Source organism: Lotus japonicus, chromosome 1 (genome assembly GCF_012489685.1).
Source record: "Lotus japonicus ecotype B-129 chromosome 1, LjGifu_v1.2".
NCBI lineage: Eukaryota > Viridiplantae > Streptophyta > Magnoliopsida > Fabales > Fabaceae > Lotus > Lotus japonicus.
The window spans coordinates 83,433,341-83,450,055 of NC_080041.1; the positions used below are offsets into that span (position 1 = coordinate 83,433,341).

At 34.3% G+C, this 16,715-nt stretch overlaps 2 protein-coding genes and 1 long non-coding RNA gene across 10 annotated transcripts; 2 read left to right on the forward strand and 1 right to left on the reverse strand.

Annotated features, from left to right (window-relative positions):
- Positions 1 to 1,309: 1,309 nt before the first annotated feature.
- Positions 1,310 to 4,022, forward strand: LOC130722918 (protease Do-like 5, chloroplastic). Of its 8 annotated transcripts, none has more exons than XM_057573812.1 (6): positions 1,310 to 1,562; positions 2,263 to 2,412; positions 2,770 to 2,832; positions 2,956 to 3,053; positions 3,196 to 3,351; positions 3,563 to 4,022. In XM_057573812.1, the coding sequence occupies exons 1-5, from the start codon at positions 1,524 to 1,526 to the stop codon at positions 3,269 to 3,271; spliced, it is 426 nt and encodes a 141-aa protein (XP_057429795.1). In that variant the 5' UTR covers positions 1,310 to 1,523; the 3' UTR covers positions 3,272 to 3,351; positions 3,563 to 4,022. The 8 variants fall into 8 exon arrangements, 4 of the variants coding, with proteins under 4 accessions (XP_057429795.1, XP_057429791.1, XP_057429802.1 ...); XM_057573808.1 differs by having other exon boundaries at positions 1,321 to 1,562; positions 3,196 to 3,386; XM_057573819.1 differs by having other exon boundaries at positions 1,324 to 1,562; positions 2,956 to 3,045; positions 3,196 to 3,386.
- Positions 4,023 to 4,401: 379 nt separating this feature from the next.
- Positions 4,402 to 6,832, reverse strand: LOC130722953 (uncharacterized). Its single transcript, XR_009014119.1, has 3 exons — positions 6,643 to 6,832; positions 5,118 to 5,738; positions 4,402 to 5,029 (listed from the first exon to the last, which is right to left on the reverse strand). It is a non-coding gene; the product is annotated as an uncharacterized LOC130722953 (long non-coding RNA).
- A 3,823-nt stretch (positions 6,833 to 10,655) lies between these two features.
- LOC130722973 (uncharacterized) lies at positions 10,656 to 14,128 on the forward strand. Its single transcript, XM_057573877.1, has 3 exons — positions 10,656 to 12,763; positions 13,379 to 13,460; positions 13,672 to 14,128. Exons 1-3 carry the CDS (start codon positions 10,882 to 10,884, stop codon positions 13,685 to 13,687), a joined length of 1,980 nt encoding a protein of 659 aa, XP_057429860.1. The 5' UTR covers positions 10,656 to 10,881; the 3' UTR covers positions 13,688 to 14,128.
- The last annotated feature ends 2,587 nt before the right edge of the window (positions 14,129 to 16,715 follow it).

Genomic DNA, 16,715 nt, shown 5'->3' on the forward strand with positions numbered 1-16,715 from the left:
TTTGGAGCACCTCTGCTCGCACTTTGTGTCACAGAAACCTAAATAGCATCACACACCAAAACCAAAATGGTCAAATTATCATTTTAGTATAGCAAATCAAGTGCATGCATATATCTAAGTCAATAAAGTACAGGAATAATTAATTAATTTAAACTAAAAACATGTTTAATTAATTAATTTCGGCTTTACCACCAGAAGAACTGGCCATTGAGACTTCAAACCAAGAGGAGCTAAGGACAAGGCACATAACAAGTAGTACATTTGCAAATGCAAGCTTCATCTTAGTTAACAAGCTGTAGCAGAATAGAGAACTATTGGAAGGACCTTTGAAGCTTACTAGGTTGTAGTGTGTGTGAATTGCTAGAGGTGTCATTTATAGTGACGAATCTGGGTGGCGGGTGAAAGGGTGACATTACTACTCTGTTCAAGTGTTAATTGCTCAAGTGGGACACAGCTGGCATGTGAAATATGAAAGGGTCTCACTTAATCACATGTTTTTTGTTTTTTTATGACAATGATAAAAGTGAAATTTTTGAATTTATCTTTTCAAAAATAATCTACAAACTTGAGAATGATGTTCCCAAGTTTTTACATTTGAATAATGAAATTTCCTTTCAAAAAAATTTAATAACCCCTCTGGTTTTTTTTATAAGGAATACTTTGGAATTTTTTTTTATCCTTTTTATAAGAAACACTCTTATTAAATTATGTCAAATAATCAATTCCAATGTAAAGAGACCTATTCCACATGCAAAAATTTGGAGAGAAATTGTAAACACCCAATAGGTATTGTCAACATTTGTGGTATTTAACATGATTGTTCTTGTGAAAAGAAAAAGACATTTATTTTATAAAAATTATTAGTTTCCTTAATTTATGTGATTTTATCAAAGAGTTTATTATAAAAAAAAGACTGGAGGGAGTAATAAAAATGATGTGAAATTTTGATGAAATTGAATGTGTGTCATTGTATATATCAAAATGGACCACTTCCAGCTACTTTGTGGTTAATTACAGTACCATGCAAACGGATCTGACGCAATTCTGGAGTTCATAGCTGGTACCAGTTGTGTAGTGGGCCGGGCACCACCTGGGTGAAGTACTGCTCCCGCATTTGTTCTGTACATTGAATGATTCAATTAAAACTGTGGTGTATATTCATATTTTTAATATGGGTTGTCTAAACGACCCATGCTCAATTTTGAGTTATATCACCCATGACCTTGTTGTACCAGTTATAATCTGACATGTGTCATCTTATTATCCACATCATTTCTAATATTTTATTTTCGTAATATATATATTTTATTATTTAATTTAATTCCTTAATAATCCCTACCAATTTAGTTAATAGCTTAGTAATCCTTTTATTTTAAATATATCCCCATTCCCCCATTCACGTTCTTCTTCATAAACAAGAAATCGTTCTTCCTTTCCTTTCGTCGGCGGCAACAGCGAACTAATCGACGTGGTGCGGTGGTGGATCTCCGGTAGCCCAGCCCGCTTCTCCAACCAGCACGCTGATGTCGTTTTCCTCTTCTCCTTGTGTCCTTGTTGATTTGGTTCGTTTTTCTTGAATTCAGTTGTTTACAAGTTCAATTTTTCTATACTGTTTTTATTTCAGCTCTTGATTGTGTTCATCTGAGTCTAGTTTCTTTTCTGCAATTGTGGTGTTGCATTTCTACATTTGTACAAACTGATTTTTATGATGCCCTTAAGCTGTTCGATGAAATGCTTCATTGAAGTGTCTTTGTTCAATTACTTTGTAGTAAGATTGGTGTCAATCCTGGCTCTGAGTTTGGAGTGGCATGTGATGAAGCAAACAAGTATGGTGGTTTTTTTTTAGCTAAGCCAAACTTGTATATATAAAGCACAAGATGTGCCAAGAGTAACAAATAGTACAGACCCAAGGCCAGAAAAATGAAACAGAGAACCAAGGGAGAATGGGAAAAAAGAGAATTGATATCAAGCAGCCGTTTGATAGTTGCTTCCAAAATTTTAGAAGTGATGTTGGATAGGTGTTTGATCATTGTAGTATTAATATATGGTTTAGAAGTTGTTCTCACTGGTCATTCTTTCTTAGAATCGCTTCTCTATATTTTCATTTGTCTGGCTAAGAAACTAGGTTATATGAGAAAATAAAGTTACTTATGACACACTTTCAACACTGTTATTAGCTTATTGCTCATGTTATATATGTTTTTTTTCTCACATTAACAAATGATGGTTTTGGTTCTTTTTCTCTTATTGGGATTTTCACAGGAAACTTCACCCTCGGTTGTTTTCATTAAAGATCTTGAATTGACAAAAGTCCCAAAGACTTCTTCTGATCAAGTCATGCTGAATGAGGATGAAGATGCAAAAGTGGAAGGCACTGGTTCAGGCTTCATTTGGGATAAATTTGGTCACATAGTAAGGGAAAATTTTAGAAAGGGAATTTGGTTGTCCCACATAGATTTGATTCTACTTGTATTTCATAATAATTTTTTCTTTGTTTTAACTTTGAGGCTAGTTATCTTATTGGATAGTATTATAATGGTGCTTTTAATTCAGGGAAGATTGAAATATGCAAAGCTATTCAATGAGTTTGAAATTCCTTTGGTCATTATCAAAATAATTGGATACTGAATAACTAAACTTAAGGCATGTATTTATAACTTTACAAGCTGTCTTGATAAGGAATTGCAGATTCTTCATGCCATTGATATTGTATTTGATTGCACAATTACCAATTGCTCAAAGTAGTCATTTGGCTTTTTTGGTGGACAGGTCACCAATTACCATGTTGTTGCTAAACTGGCTACTGATACAAGTGGTTTACAACGTTGTAAGGTTTTCCCTTATGCTGTTAATTCCTTCAAACTTCATATTTCAGATGGAAGAAACATAAGTCTGTTTTCCTGTATTTTCCATCATTTAGTTTACTTGCATATATGCTCGTATTTCTGTCTATAGGTGTTCCTAGCTGATACCAAAGGAAATAGCTTTTACAGGGAAGGGAAAATAATTGGGTTTGATCCAACATATGATCTAGCTGTCCTCAAGGTAAAGTGGTAAACATTCCAATCCTCTTCTTTTTCTTCTTCTGTGTTATTCCCCTTTGCTTTCAACTTGGTTTGCATTGTGTGGTTATGCTTTAGCACTTTTTTTGTAAGTTGTAACTGTATTAGTGGGTTGTTATTTTGATTGTGATAGGTTAACATTGAAGAGAACATGGACTAAGATGCCACTTTTGCATAGGACAAAATTGTTGTGCTGGAATATTGTCTAATCGCATTGCCCTTCCTTCTCTAGAGAAGATGGATTAAGATATTGAAGCATGTTACTTGTCACTTGAAGCATCCGGAACTCGTAAGAGCTACACTCATAACTTGGCCCTTGTTTAGGTGTGTGTTTATTCTGTTTCATAACTTTGTTTGTTATACGGTACATTTCTTCCATGGATAAAATGAAAAGACATAAAAATAAACAATATGTGTTCTGTTTTCAAGACAAAACTAAAAATACTAGTTTGTTTTTCGCTTGCATACCCTTGACATATTTAGGATTGGTAATATTGCAGTGGGACTAGACTGGATTGCGGATCACTATGGGGTTCCTGCTGTTGAAGAATGGAGAATGCAAATGTACAATGTCGTGTCTAAGAACAAGCTCGTGCAGTGGGACTACACTACAGTAGTATTGCAGTGGGACTACACTACAATAACTGGATTGCGGATCAGTGTGGGGTTCTTGCTATTGAAGAATGGAGAAAGCAAATGTGCAATGTCGTGTCTAAGAACAAGCTCATGCAACCCAATCTATTTTTTCTTCTCTTTGTATATGGGTTATAGCACCCCTTATGGTATCTTATATACATGTTTTTAGCCTTCAAAAAAAAAACTTGGCCCTTCCTTGAAAACAAGTGTAGATTTTATTTGTGTGTCATAGCCTGTATTGTGGCCTTTGTGCACAATGTACTTCATCTTTCTATCAAGTCTCAAATTATATTCAATGAATAAAGCTTATGCACCTTTGATTAATATCTATTGTCGGAGCTATTTTGATGTGTACCTTTTTTTACAAAATGGGAAACAAAATGAAATAGGTTGCGAAAATTAGAAAATAAAAGGTCATGAAGGGAGGTTCAGATTAAATAACCTTATGTAAAGACTGAAAATGTAAGGGAAAAAAAAGGATGCAAGCCCTTGCATAGAAATATTAAAATCAAAAAGAAGTACTAAATGTATTTTGAAGCTAAGAAGCATGCAAAGGCAAATTAAAAAGCATTTATCTTAAATGAAACTGCACATTAGTCATGCTTTGTTTTTTAATCTTAGCCACCTACAAACCTTGTTTCTCACATTATAGAAATACTTCAGTTATAGGATTTAGTATAGAAAAGCATGTGTGGTCGTAAAATGAGAAGAATCATATTATACACAAGAATATTATTGCTCTTATTTCAATGGGAGTATGAGAACAAAGTATCTAGCTTTGAAAAAAAAAACATGGCCTTTGGTACAATACAATTAAAATCTTGCTAGAACCACAGAAGGCAAGTTAGGCAAGTTCAATATTTCTCTCTAATGCTTGTACAATTGCAATGACACTCAATTTTATAGAAAATCCCGTTGCATTGAAAATCCCCTTGCTACTGAATTTCATCCGGAATGTGGGTTTCAGAAGGATCAAGTTCAAGATTTCCTGGAGGTGGATCCCTTAGGGGAGCCTGACTTGGCTGTCCCTGGTGACCATAAGGAGTACTACTTGTTGGACTACAATCTAGTTGATTCTGACTTCTCTGTCCCAGATACCTAAAACGTCTTCTTTGAGACCCTAGTTGAACCTGATTGTGCTGTCCACTAAAAACTGTGCCCTCTGGAAAAATTCACCGGTAATCATGGTCTGTACTATGTCCCAGAGTATCGCGTGGCTCTGCCAAACTTTGCTGTTCCAGGGATGCGCTGCATCTACACGGAGCACCTAGGTGATCCTGACTTGGTTGTTCACTATTTAGTGTGTTCTATGGTGCAAGAGAACCATCATGCTGAAAAAAAATAACCATGAAAACAAGTTAGCAGTGCCATAAAGCAGTAATAACAAACCATCATCCCAAAATTGTTCAGATTATGCACCTTCCTTTTGAGGCTTGCTTTGTAACTCTGGCTGCAGACAAATGCTTCTTACTGAGATAGAACCCAAATCCCAGGATCACTTAAAGACAATCTTATACATACCAAATGGCAAGTTTGGCTGTGTAGGTATAGTTAACCATTTTTGACATGCAAGCATACATTTAATGCCACACACTTTTGGTGCTTATCCAACATAATATGTTGACAAAATAAAAAAGAAACTTGTGAAGTTTGTTTGGACGAATCAAAATTTTCACATTTAAGTACATCATGCATCTTGGAACGTAAGATACCTTAATCAAATCCAGCATTCTCTCAACAAGTTCCAGGTCATCTGAAGTTGTAAAAACCGTCAAGATTGCAGGAAAAACTCACCTATTCTGATCTTCCCCTACAACACCGTTTAGTGGAGGAAAAGCTGGAAAGAAACAAAAAAAGGAAATCGCAAATGCCATGTAACAGAAATTCCACAGCCCACACCACTAAACCAGCGCCTATGCAGGCTGAGTACACAGTACAGAAAAAAGAATAGACCGCACCAGTCAGATAGGAGATACAGGGCAGCAACAAATTACGTCGCCAGGGAGTGTACTGAATTTGAAGGGAAATGAATCTTCTCAACTATAAAAAAAAATGCAGACCATGTCAAGATTTATCATTTAACCATTGATTTTTATGTCTTTTTTTTTTTGAAACTGATTTTTGTGTCTAATGCAACAAAACAAAGGTTAATATTTATATTGCTACGGTTCATGTGTGGGAAGTTCCCTAAGCAAGAATATATTTTGATATTCCTTCAACCCTTTTGAGTTTTGATATTGAGCATGATTCACATAAGATAGTACTGAGGAACAAGCTAAATATGATTAGTTATTGTTGTCAGTTTTATTCCATCAAACCCTTTTGATATTCCATCCACTCATATAAGCTATTAAGTATGGTTTAACACTGAAAACTTAACCGATTTGGATAAGGAAGGAACAATAACTTGACAATAAGAGCAAAATACTAAAAAAAATAATCATATTCATAGTTTCATACCTCTCATGAATCAACCAAATTAACATAGCCAATGGGGAATGCCTTTGACAAAGTACATTGCTATATTTACAAAAAGTAAAAGCTATAATCTACTAACAGATAAAGTTTTTAAAATCAAGAGTGAAGTATCAAGTAAAAGTTCTGATTTTCATTCAATCAGCCATACTTACTACAAAGTAAAAAAAAAAAAAACCACCATACTTGTTTGCTTCATCACATGACACTCCAAACTCAGAGTCAGGATTGACACCAATCTTACTACAAAGTAATTGAACCAAGACACTTCAATGAAGCATTTCATCGAACAACTTAAGGGCATCATAAAAATCAGTTTGTACAAATGTAGAAGTACAACACACAATTGCAGAAAAAGAAACTAGACTCAGATTAAAGGCTTCAAATTCCATGAACACAATCAAGAGCTGAAATAAAAACAGTATGGAAAAATTGAACTTGTAAACAACTGAATTCAAGAAAAACGAACCAAATCAACAAGGACATAAGGAGAAGAGGAAAACGAAATCAGCATGCTGGTTGGAGAAGCGGGCTAGGCTGCCGGAGATCCACCACCGCACCACGCTAGGTCGTTGTTGCCGCCGGCGAAAGGCAAGGAAGAACGATTTCTTCTTTCTGAAACCGAAGAGAAGAACGTGAAAGGGGAATGGGGATATATTTAAAATAAAAGGATTACTAAGCTATTAACTAAATTGGTAGGGATTATTAAGGAATTAAATTAAATAATAAAATATATATTACGAAAATAAAATATTAGAAATGATGTGGATAATAAGATGACACGTGTCAGATTATAATTGGTACAACAAGGTCATGGGTAATATAACCCAAAATTGAGCATGGGTCATTTAGACAACCCCTTTTAATATAGTATACATGCTATATTTTTAATGATATATATTTATATATACTGCCTTATAACATGAATATACTAGGTCCTTGCATCACTCATCGTTTATTGTTCTGATCAGCTCTTAAATCATATAATTCGATGGGGTTGCAGTCGGCTCATAAGAGTATGCTATTAAGCAGACACCATAAAGGTGACCAAGAGGGCTTGATTTATGAACATTAAATCTGGCTCATCTGACAAAGTGTTCAAGTGGTCTTGTAAAGGTTTGAGATAAACTACTTAAGTGTGACAACACCAAACTAATCGTGCGTTCGGAAGCTTCACTTAAATGGTTTCTTTCACACTTGTAGAGACTCCGAACACGGATATCAAACCTATAAATACATGCTACTTTGTTCATTTATGTAACATGCTATTCATTATTAGCATTTTTGAGTTCTTCTAAGAATAATAGATTCTCTCTTTGCTCATTGACTTGAGCGTCGGAGTGTCGTCTGCAGCTACTCCCCCACACTTGAGGCCATCACCACCACACTCTCACGCCAAGCCAAGGCGAAGCTTCACCACCGAACACAACAAGAGAAGTGATCCTGAATTCGGGAAGAAAACTTTATGAATATAAGGCTTATATATAAGGTTGATTTAACTCCGTTCACGAGTCAGGGTATGCCTCCATAATCATACGCCGCTTACAAAGGTACTTACAAATTACTCACCAACACAATCCACACATCCGCAGCAGAAATCGAATACATAATTATTTGAGGAAAAGTGGTTTGTCCTTACAGACCGAGTCAATTTGGTTCGAATACATAATTATTCATCTAGTCTTCAGCATGATATATAGGAACCTGATAAACAAATAAGCAAAACTTTTTTAGGATGACAAAGGATCACCATGTAGATGCGGAGTATTTGCACAACTTTAAAACTGTAATTTATGCCCAATTCCTGCATAGTTTGATGTGTCCACTCCAGATTATATACAAATCCAGTCTTTGCCATCATTAGTAGTGTCGAATTGAAGTTGTTATTTCTATTTTCCCATGCCAATGGTACAAACAATTAACAATTGATATATAAAATCCCAGCAGCAATCATTTTGGCATGGTTAGATGAACCTTTGAAGCAATATGCCTGAACTAATCTTCTTCTTACGAAAAAGATAAAATCTAAGAGAGTCTGCTTTTTATGCTTTCCACCTGTTGTAGCAGCCGCATATTCTTGAGACCACCACCAACAGTACTTCATTGTGTTTTTAATCCATATATATTCTGCTTCTAAAGGACTCTGCAGGTGTGTATTTTTATTTGAAGGTGCAGGTTTAGCAATGTGATGATGGGACCACATTCTACTACTGATTTGAGGGAGAATGTTCTCCCATTAGAATTGTGGTCCCTCACATCTTTGCTTAATTAGTCACTTACGTGCTTAATTAGGCTGTTAAAATATACTAGCAGGAGAAAACAGTGAGAGTTGTGGGCTAAAGGTAGGTAAAATTCCATTATACTTTTATTTTAAGTACCAGTTTTTACACTTTATTGCTTAAACAATGACTTTCTAGGTATATATAGGACTTGAGCATTATAGTTGTTAACAAATTTATGAACTTAATTGACTAGATAAGGGACAGTTTGTTGATAAATTTGCATAAAAATAATGTTAAAAGATTTATTGCTGTATATGTGGCCTACACTGGGTGCAAATTGTCAAAGTCTAGAAGTGTCTTCTTGGTTGAGAAAGGATGTACCAAGAAAAGTTTGATTAAAAAACTTAAGGTAAAGATGCTTTGCACGAACAAGTGTTTAAGTTACTAATATGTACTGTCACAAGAAACACAGATGTGAAACACTTGATGTAAAAGAAGCTTAGATACAGCAAAAAATAAAGTAGTCTTGAGCATTATAGAACTTTACCAAATTGTCCAAAGTGTATTCTACCTCTCAAAACTAAAAGGATGGGGTCATTATAGCCTTAAGACACTGAAAACACCTATTACGTACTCATTGCCAGTAATGGAACTTTGTCATCATTGAATCAGTAAAACATCTTTAATCCTTAACTAACAGAATTGTGAAAGCCATGCTTTTTATTAGGACAGAACGAGATCTATAATTCATTTCTCTAATGTACTTCAATACTTAACTGTCACTGTATTCACGTCAGGGTGCTTTAAAACAGATGATTTAGTATAACTCAAAGTATCAACAATTAAATTGAAACTACTCAATGCGTTAGTGGGTATTGGCAATGCTCATGAAGAAGCTTCCAATTAATGGGTTAATGGTGCAACAATCAATAATCTGCATGATGAGTTTGATCCAGAATTCATGCTTGTTTCCAAAAACTGAATGTATCTTCTTCATGTTAGTTACGTCAAGAATAACAAGCTCGTGTTAGAACTGGACGCTCTTACCACATATGTCAATCATTCCATTCTTTGTTCCATGAGTTGCAAGAAGTACACAATCATCACATGCTTGTATACTATAGAAATTAATTGACCAAGCATCATCAAACACTTGCTTGGAGGAGCGCGTTATTCTAGTTCAATTCGGTTATTAGCAGTCTAAGATGAAATTTTATCTCTCAAATATGAATTAGCTGCTGAGCAAGGTGATTCACGATTATTTCTTTCAACTCAGGGAATCCAATTGTCATTGTTGATCCAAACAAGCATTGTTATTGATCTATGTCATATTAATTTCTTTTATGGTCATGAAAGAATGATCGCAATGCTCAACACTATCTTCAAATAGTATTTCACCATTATTAATGTCCATCGTTCTCTTTGTGATAGAGATTTAGACCTGCTCGGTTCACACAATAGGTCGAGACACATGAAAATTATCAAAAGCTCTGACCGTATGAATAAAAATCTAATTTGCTTTAAAGACTTCATCCCGTGATTTGATATGAGTTGTAAAAAAGAATCCAATTACTGTATCATGAATGTGAAACAAATGAACTGAAGAGCTTATCAAGATAGTCTAGATGTAAGAAAATAGGGAAAAATCCTTAAAATGGTCTCAAATGCATTTGTAGGGTACACAAGCCTAGACAACTAATAAGGTTCCTGCTCCACTTATCTTTCATTCATCATGACACGCGACATCCATGACTTATGAACCGTTTTTTTTTCCCTCTAATATATTCAAAGTCCGTCTTATTCGAGCGCATTTTACTTCAATTTCCCTTGACATTGATCTTAAGAAGGCCACAAACAGAATAACCCCGGTAAACATTCATGTCTTCCGATATCATTTTCACCAACTTTTTCTTTTTATTTTTTTTTTCCATCACATAATCTATCATATCATTCACTTTTCTCTCTTATATTTCTTCCTCTTGTGATAGTGATGTGTAGGTGGATTTGAGTGTTAAATAAATTATTTTTCCAACACATTATTTTGCCGAGAAGTTGAATTAATCTTTTGTTAGCATCTCTATATTTTTAGAGAGATAGGAATGGAGAGAGAAATGAATGATATGATACGTGATTTGATAGAATCAGTAGAGAAACAAAGAAAAACTAACTGAAAATGAATTGTAAAAGAAATTTAGGCATGAATATATATACCCACTCTAAAAAGTTAAACAAGAAATCAGGTCAAGATATGAAATATGCAAAATTTATTTCTCCTAAATAGTTACCTAAAAAGCAAAATCAATATTGCCCTAGGAAGCATGCCAAATCTTCCCAAGACAGAGACTGCTTTATGGGATTATGAAAGCTTCCCATTTATTCATTTTCTCCATTAACCTTTCAAACTCAAATCTCCCATTTCTCATACTCTTCTTCATGTAAAACCACCAAGCCTAACCTCACTCTGGCTAACAAGAATCGAATCAGCCATGAACTTCAAAATGAAGAAAAAAATAGCCACCACCATTCCCAAAACTCATTACAACACCAACAACGATGAAGAACACTCTGATGATCAAACTTGCAGAAGCCCTTGTCGCTGTTTCTTCTGCACCATGAGAGAACCAGATAGAACACTCAGAAGATCTAGAATATCTACCTGCTTCAGAGAAATGCCTCAGAGAGAGAATCAAGAACATGTTTTGGTGCTAAGTGCACTCTGGCATCTCGCTATGACTCACCCAAATGATCCAGAGTTCCCTTCCCTTGGCATATTCAAGTGCATGGCGAATCTAATCCACAAAGGAATCCACAACAAAAACTGGCTCCTCAAAGACCAAAACATCTACATACCCTATTATGCTGCTCACATCATTGGCTCTTACACCATGAACAAAGAGGAGTTTGCACAAATAGCTGTTGAATCAGGTGTTATCCCACCATTGTTGGAGCTTCTGAGTGGTAAAGTCAGTTGGGTTGAGCAGAGAGTTGCTGTTAGAGCACTTGGTCACTTGGCTAGCTACAATAGTACATTCAAATCAGTGGTGGAGTATGAACAAAAAGTGGTGAAGTTGACCTTGAACTTGGCTTCTACATGCTTAGAAGCTGTTTATGTTGAGTTTTTTGAGGTGAAAGATGAGAACAGAGCAAGAACAGAGTACCATAGAAACTTGCTGACAAGAGGGATTGGTGATTTGGAGATGGAGAATCGAAAAGTGGAGGAATGGGCAAGCCAACTTCAAAGCTGGTCTATTTACCTTCTCAATTGCTTTGCTTCCAAACAAAGCTCTCTATCTCTGAATCTCATCTGCAAAATTGTGTTCTTGGAGGAACTATGTGACATGTGGGGTGGATTGGTGAATCACACATCACCAGGTGGGGTTGGACTCATTAGAATTCTGTGCTATAACAAAATTGGAAGGAAAAGTATTTCTGAGTTGCCAAAAGTTTTGGAAACTCTAGGTAATCTCTCAAGATCTTCAGATGATTGGCAATATATTGGTATAGATTGTCTTGTTCGGCTTCTCAAGGACAGAGATACAAGGTACAGAGTTATTGATATTGCCATTTCATACCTCATTGATTTGATTGAACTTAGAAGCATTGGAGATAAATCTAATGTAGGTGACACCATAACAAAAGTGCTCCTTCTAGAACATGGTTTTGGTAAATTGATCAAGCACAAAAGTCTAAAAGTTGAGAAAGCTTTACAAGAAGTATTGGACTTGAAGGTGGAGAGGAGGAACAAGGAGAAACTGATGTCAGAGGAAAAGTTAGAGGAAGCAAGGGTTTTGGTGAGTTTGATGAAGCAACAAGGGAATCATATGTTCAGGTTGGGGAAGGTAGAAGAAGCTTTGCTGAGATATACTGAAGCACTTGATGTTTGCCCTTTGAGGTTTAGAAAAGAAAGGATGAAGCTTTATAGCAACAAAGCTCAGTGTTATTTGCTGCTGAAAGATGCAGATTCAGCTATCAGTGATTCGACGCGTGCTCTTTGTTTGTCCAATCCTGCAAACTCGCATGATAAAAGCCTTTGGAGGAGGTCGCAGGCGTATGACATGAAAGGAATGGCGAAAGAGAGCCTCATGGACTGCGTTGTGTTCTTGAGCAGTTGGATGACCAAGAACACAACGCAGTCCAAGCATAGAGTCAAGATTCCATACCACGCTGCACGCATGATCTGCAAGCAGATGGATGCCACTTGGCTCTTTGCCAATACTCGCTCGAAGGCGAAACAAAATATCAATCTAGTGGTAGAAAAGAGAGAAGGAACTAATGAAATTGAAGGGGATGAGAATGAGGGCGAGTATGAAAAGCAAATCCTTGATCATAAGATGATGATGATGATGGAAAAGAGAAGTCTCATGCCCGGTAATTAAGTCCCTTCCTTGCTGATTTAATTGCATATGATATGAGCTTGAGCAGAAGACTATATATACATAGTTAATTAAGCTTATGACACATAAAATACTCATGTTTGAAGCTCTAGCTCTATTGAATTTTGATTGGGTTCGTGTGTTCTAGTAAACCAATAAGTTTTCACATTTAATGAAGTGCATGTTTGGATACACTGTGCAAAATCATAGTTAAGGCAAAATCACAATGGACATAAGCAATTTTTCTTAACTTTTGCGACTATTTTCCATAATTTTTGTTTCGTTGCCCGTGTATGCAATCATGCATTAAGAAATGATAATGTGAGAAACTATTAGGATAACATGTTAAAAAATTCAAAGTTTAAGTAGAAGTGATTTTGACTGAAGCTACAAGTAAAAGCTACTCCCAATATTTTGTGAGAAAAGAGAATTGATTGTACCTGCATATGAAGCGAATTCAAACATGCAGTAAGTAGTTTTTGTGACAAACAAAATAATGTTTGGAAAGATTAAAAGTGAATCAAACATGCTGTTAATCTGTTATTTTCTTTGAACTACATCGTGTTTCTGTATGATCCATCACTAATTTGGGGTGAGTTTTTTTTTTCAGGTCTATCTACCATTATTGAAGAACCTTTTCATGGAAAAAATGCTAGTAGGAGAAAGATGGAAATAAGGGGAGGGAGACCAAAGTAAGTTGTTGTAGCTCGACTAGTGTAATAACATGTTTAAGTCAGTTTTTTTTTTCCTCAAAATCAATTCTGAAATCAGAACTTTATCATAGAAGCTTTTTCTGATTTTAGGAATGATTTCGAAAAGGAGACTCAAATTAAATCCACCATTCACCTTCCACATTTTGGCCACTAGGTTGAACATATATATTTCGTTTTTGTACTTTGTCAGTGGCAGGTTAAAGTGAAGAAGATAAATGCTCTAAAAGATCTATTTATATATCAAAATGGCAATGGAATGTGCAGGTATAATAGAATAGTCATCAATTATGAACGATGGCGTGACTGGTTTAAGTTATAACCCAGCAGCACGCATGGAAATGGAGAGGACCACATTTCCATTTTCAATATAATAATTGTTGTTCAGATTAAAGACAGGCAACAATAGAACCACTCAAACTCTTAAATCATTCACGCTTACCAGAAGCTTCTCATGTGATTTTATGAAGAAAAAAAACTTGGGGGGAAATGGGTTTGAAGTTTGAACTTTGAAGACTGTCGGAACCACATGGATTTAGAGCTTCAAAGAATTAATGTTTTATCTTAGTATGCAAAATGCAAAAATGCTTATCAGTTTGCTGATTCTATGTACACTTCTCAACCAAGTTAATCACTACATCAAAGTGCCACTTGATACTTTTTTAGTTATTATAAACACGAGTGAATTCCAACTTTCATTTAATCACTAGAACAACTCCTTGACTAATGCATACATATATGTTTAGTTCATTCCTTTTAGTTAAAACTCTCACAAATTATTATTTTCTACATAATTTCTTCACAAATCACATGTCGATTACATCATTGTAAAAAAAAAATTCATATAATATAATCAATTAAAACATCAAATATTACCAAAATTAAATATAAAATTTTCCTTATCTTCAAACCTTAATGTTATATCCTATAAAACCATTCAAATTTGTCGAATTTCCACTAAAATTTTGGTTTCTAAAGTTTTTAATTTTTTTTGATACCATGAAAACCCGATAAATAATTAGATAGGGAAATTTGAGAATAAGGGGTTATGATAAAATAAAATTGAAAGCAGAAAATTTAGATGAATTTTGATTTTTTTTAAAATCTGAAGAACTAACATTGAATACAGTGCAAATTAAAAATCAAAAGAACACATAAAATAGTAAATTAAATATCCCAACAACCTTTCCAAAATTACCTAAAAGTCAAATCATCAACAAAACTTCAGACTTTTCCCCATTAGATCAAGTTCTTCACTTTATTTTTATAAACCAGCTGGGGCCTAAACTTCATGAAACTTTTATAACTAACTAACTCATTGTTTGGAAGAATAAAAACAAGAAGAAGAAGAAGAAAACATCATGGAATTAGTAAACACAATTTTTAAAGGTTATGTTTGACATGCCTAACTGATAAGCTAGCTGAAAGCTGATAGCTGAAAACCTACCTGATTGTAAAAAAGTGTTTGGTGTTAAACAAACTGAAACTGTAAAATGACATAAAAGACATTTTTGCATTCAACATTACTTTATTAACACATCAATGTATATATGATATTACAGTAATTGCAACTTTAAATATTTTAATAGTATAAAGTAAATTAAATTATATTTTAATTTAATAAATTAAGTTTATATTTGTCTATATTAAAAAAATATTTTTTAAAATTTCATATTAACAATTGAATAGTAATTATTTCAAAATAATTAGAGTTTAGTGTTTTTGTAAATATAGAAAGAGTAATGATAGAATTTCATTAAAATGATAAGGATAAAAATGAGAATAAATACAATAAGCTTTAGGTTGTGTTTGACATTTCATTTCAGCTAGTTTAAAACTTATTTGACTAGCTTAAAACTTATTTGACTAGCTTAAAAGCTTTTTAAAAGTGTTTGGTGAAGGAGCTTATTTCAGTAGCTTAAATCTTATAGCTTATTAAATATATTCTCATTTTTATCCTTATTATTTTATTAAAATTCCACCTTTAGCCATATATGTTTTTTACTGTTTACCAAATCACTAATTGCCAAATCACTAATGATTTGTTTTATTATATTTAATTTAATAAAATTATAGAAAATTAAATAAGTAAAAATTAATAATATGTTTTTAAGATGATAAAATTTGATCGAGGCCGTACCCGATACAAATAATTAATTAAAAAAACTGTAGTAACTAGGAAGTGACTCCTAGGTCGTTTCCCAAGGATTATCGTTTCAACAAAGACTCAGTATTAAGAACGCACAACGCACACACACGGGGGGGGGGGGGTTGTGATTCAGTTCAAAAGATTAGCAGAACGTAAAAACAGATTAATATGATAAGTAAAGACGGACGAATCCCCTTGTTCAGTATATCGCTGCTCAATCACGGGTATCTAAAGATCAATTCTTGTTATTAGTTTCCTAGTTCGTGAGAATTAATTAACTAAGCGATAACTAATTCACAGATTCCTAAACTAAGCGATTAAGAATCGTTTACGCCCTAATATGAACTAAGCGAACATACATCATCTTCTATTTCTAATCATAAGGAATTAAGCAAACCTAAGCCAGAAGTAGAGATGAAGAAAACTAATCAGGCGAATTCTATTAAGCACTATACCTCAAGAGCGCGATATACTTTGCAAAGGAATTTGTTCGAAGGGAATTAGCCTTCCATGGATGAGGCGAATTCAGCAATTAATTTGGAGGAAGCAGGGAATAAAAGCATAAACCCTAGCAGAGCTCTAATAATTACTGAAAAACGAAATTATATTGAATAATAGCAGAAGGCAAAAGGTAATTGTTTCTCTCAGCACAAACCCTTAAATAGGAGCTGAGATCACAAACCCTAATCAAAATCAAATCCTAAAAGATAACAATAAATCCTAATAAATCCTAAAGATAGAGTTTTAAAATAACAACCTAAATAAGTTTGAATATGAAAGATATCAAACTTAATTTATTCCGAAATTAAATCCTAATATTTCCTAAAATACAATCTTCACTCCAGCACAATCAAATCTTCATTCCGCAATTCTCCAAAATGCCCTTGATGTCAAATAAAACCTGAAAATAAGAATAAACGTAATTAGACCAAATAATAGAAATCTCTGTCAAGCAAGGTCAATTAATTACGAATAATCATTAATAATGACAAATTAAGGCTATATAAAATGGGTAAAATATTGCTCATCAAATACCCCCACACTTAGCCTTTTGCACTCCTGGGCAAAATAAAGAATTAAGAACATGA

What these genes read in the sequence shown, in the direction of transcription:
- LOC130722918 (XM_057573812.1), top strand. Translation starts at nt 1,524, where the DNA reads ATGTCGTTTTCCTCTTCTCCTTGTGTCCTTGTTGATTTG. An exon ending in CTTGTGTCCTTGTTGATTTG is followed by an intron (nt 1,563 to 2,262) that starts GTTCGTTTTTCT and finishes GGATTTTCACAG; the next exon opens with GAAACTTCACCCTCGGTTGT. An exon ending in GTGGTTTACAACGTTGTAAG is followed by an intron (nt 2,833 to 2,955) that starts GTTTTCCCTTAT and finishes TTCTGTCTATAG; the next exon opens with GTGTTCCTAGCTGATACCAA.
- LOC130722973 (XM_057573877.1), top strand. Translation starts at nt 10,882, where the DNA reads ATGAACTTCAAAATGAAGAAAAAAATAGCCACCACCATTCCCAAAACT. An exon ending in AAAGAGAAGTCTCATGCCCG is followed by an intron (nt 12,764 to 13,378) that starts GTAATTAAGTCC and finishes TTTTTTTTTCAG; the next exon opens with GTCTATCTACCATTATTGAA.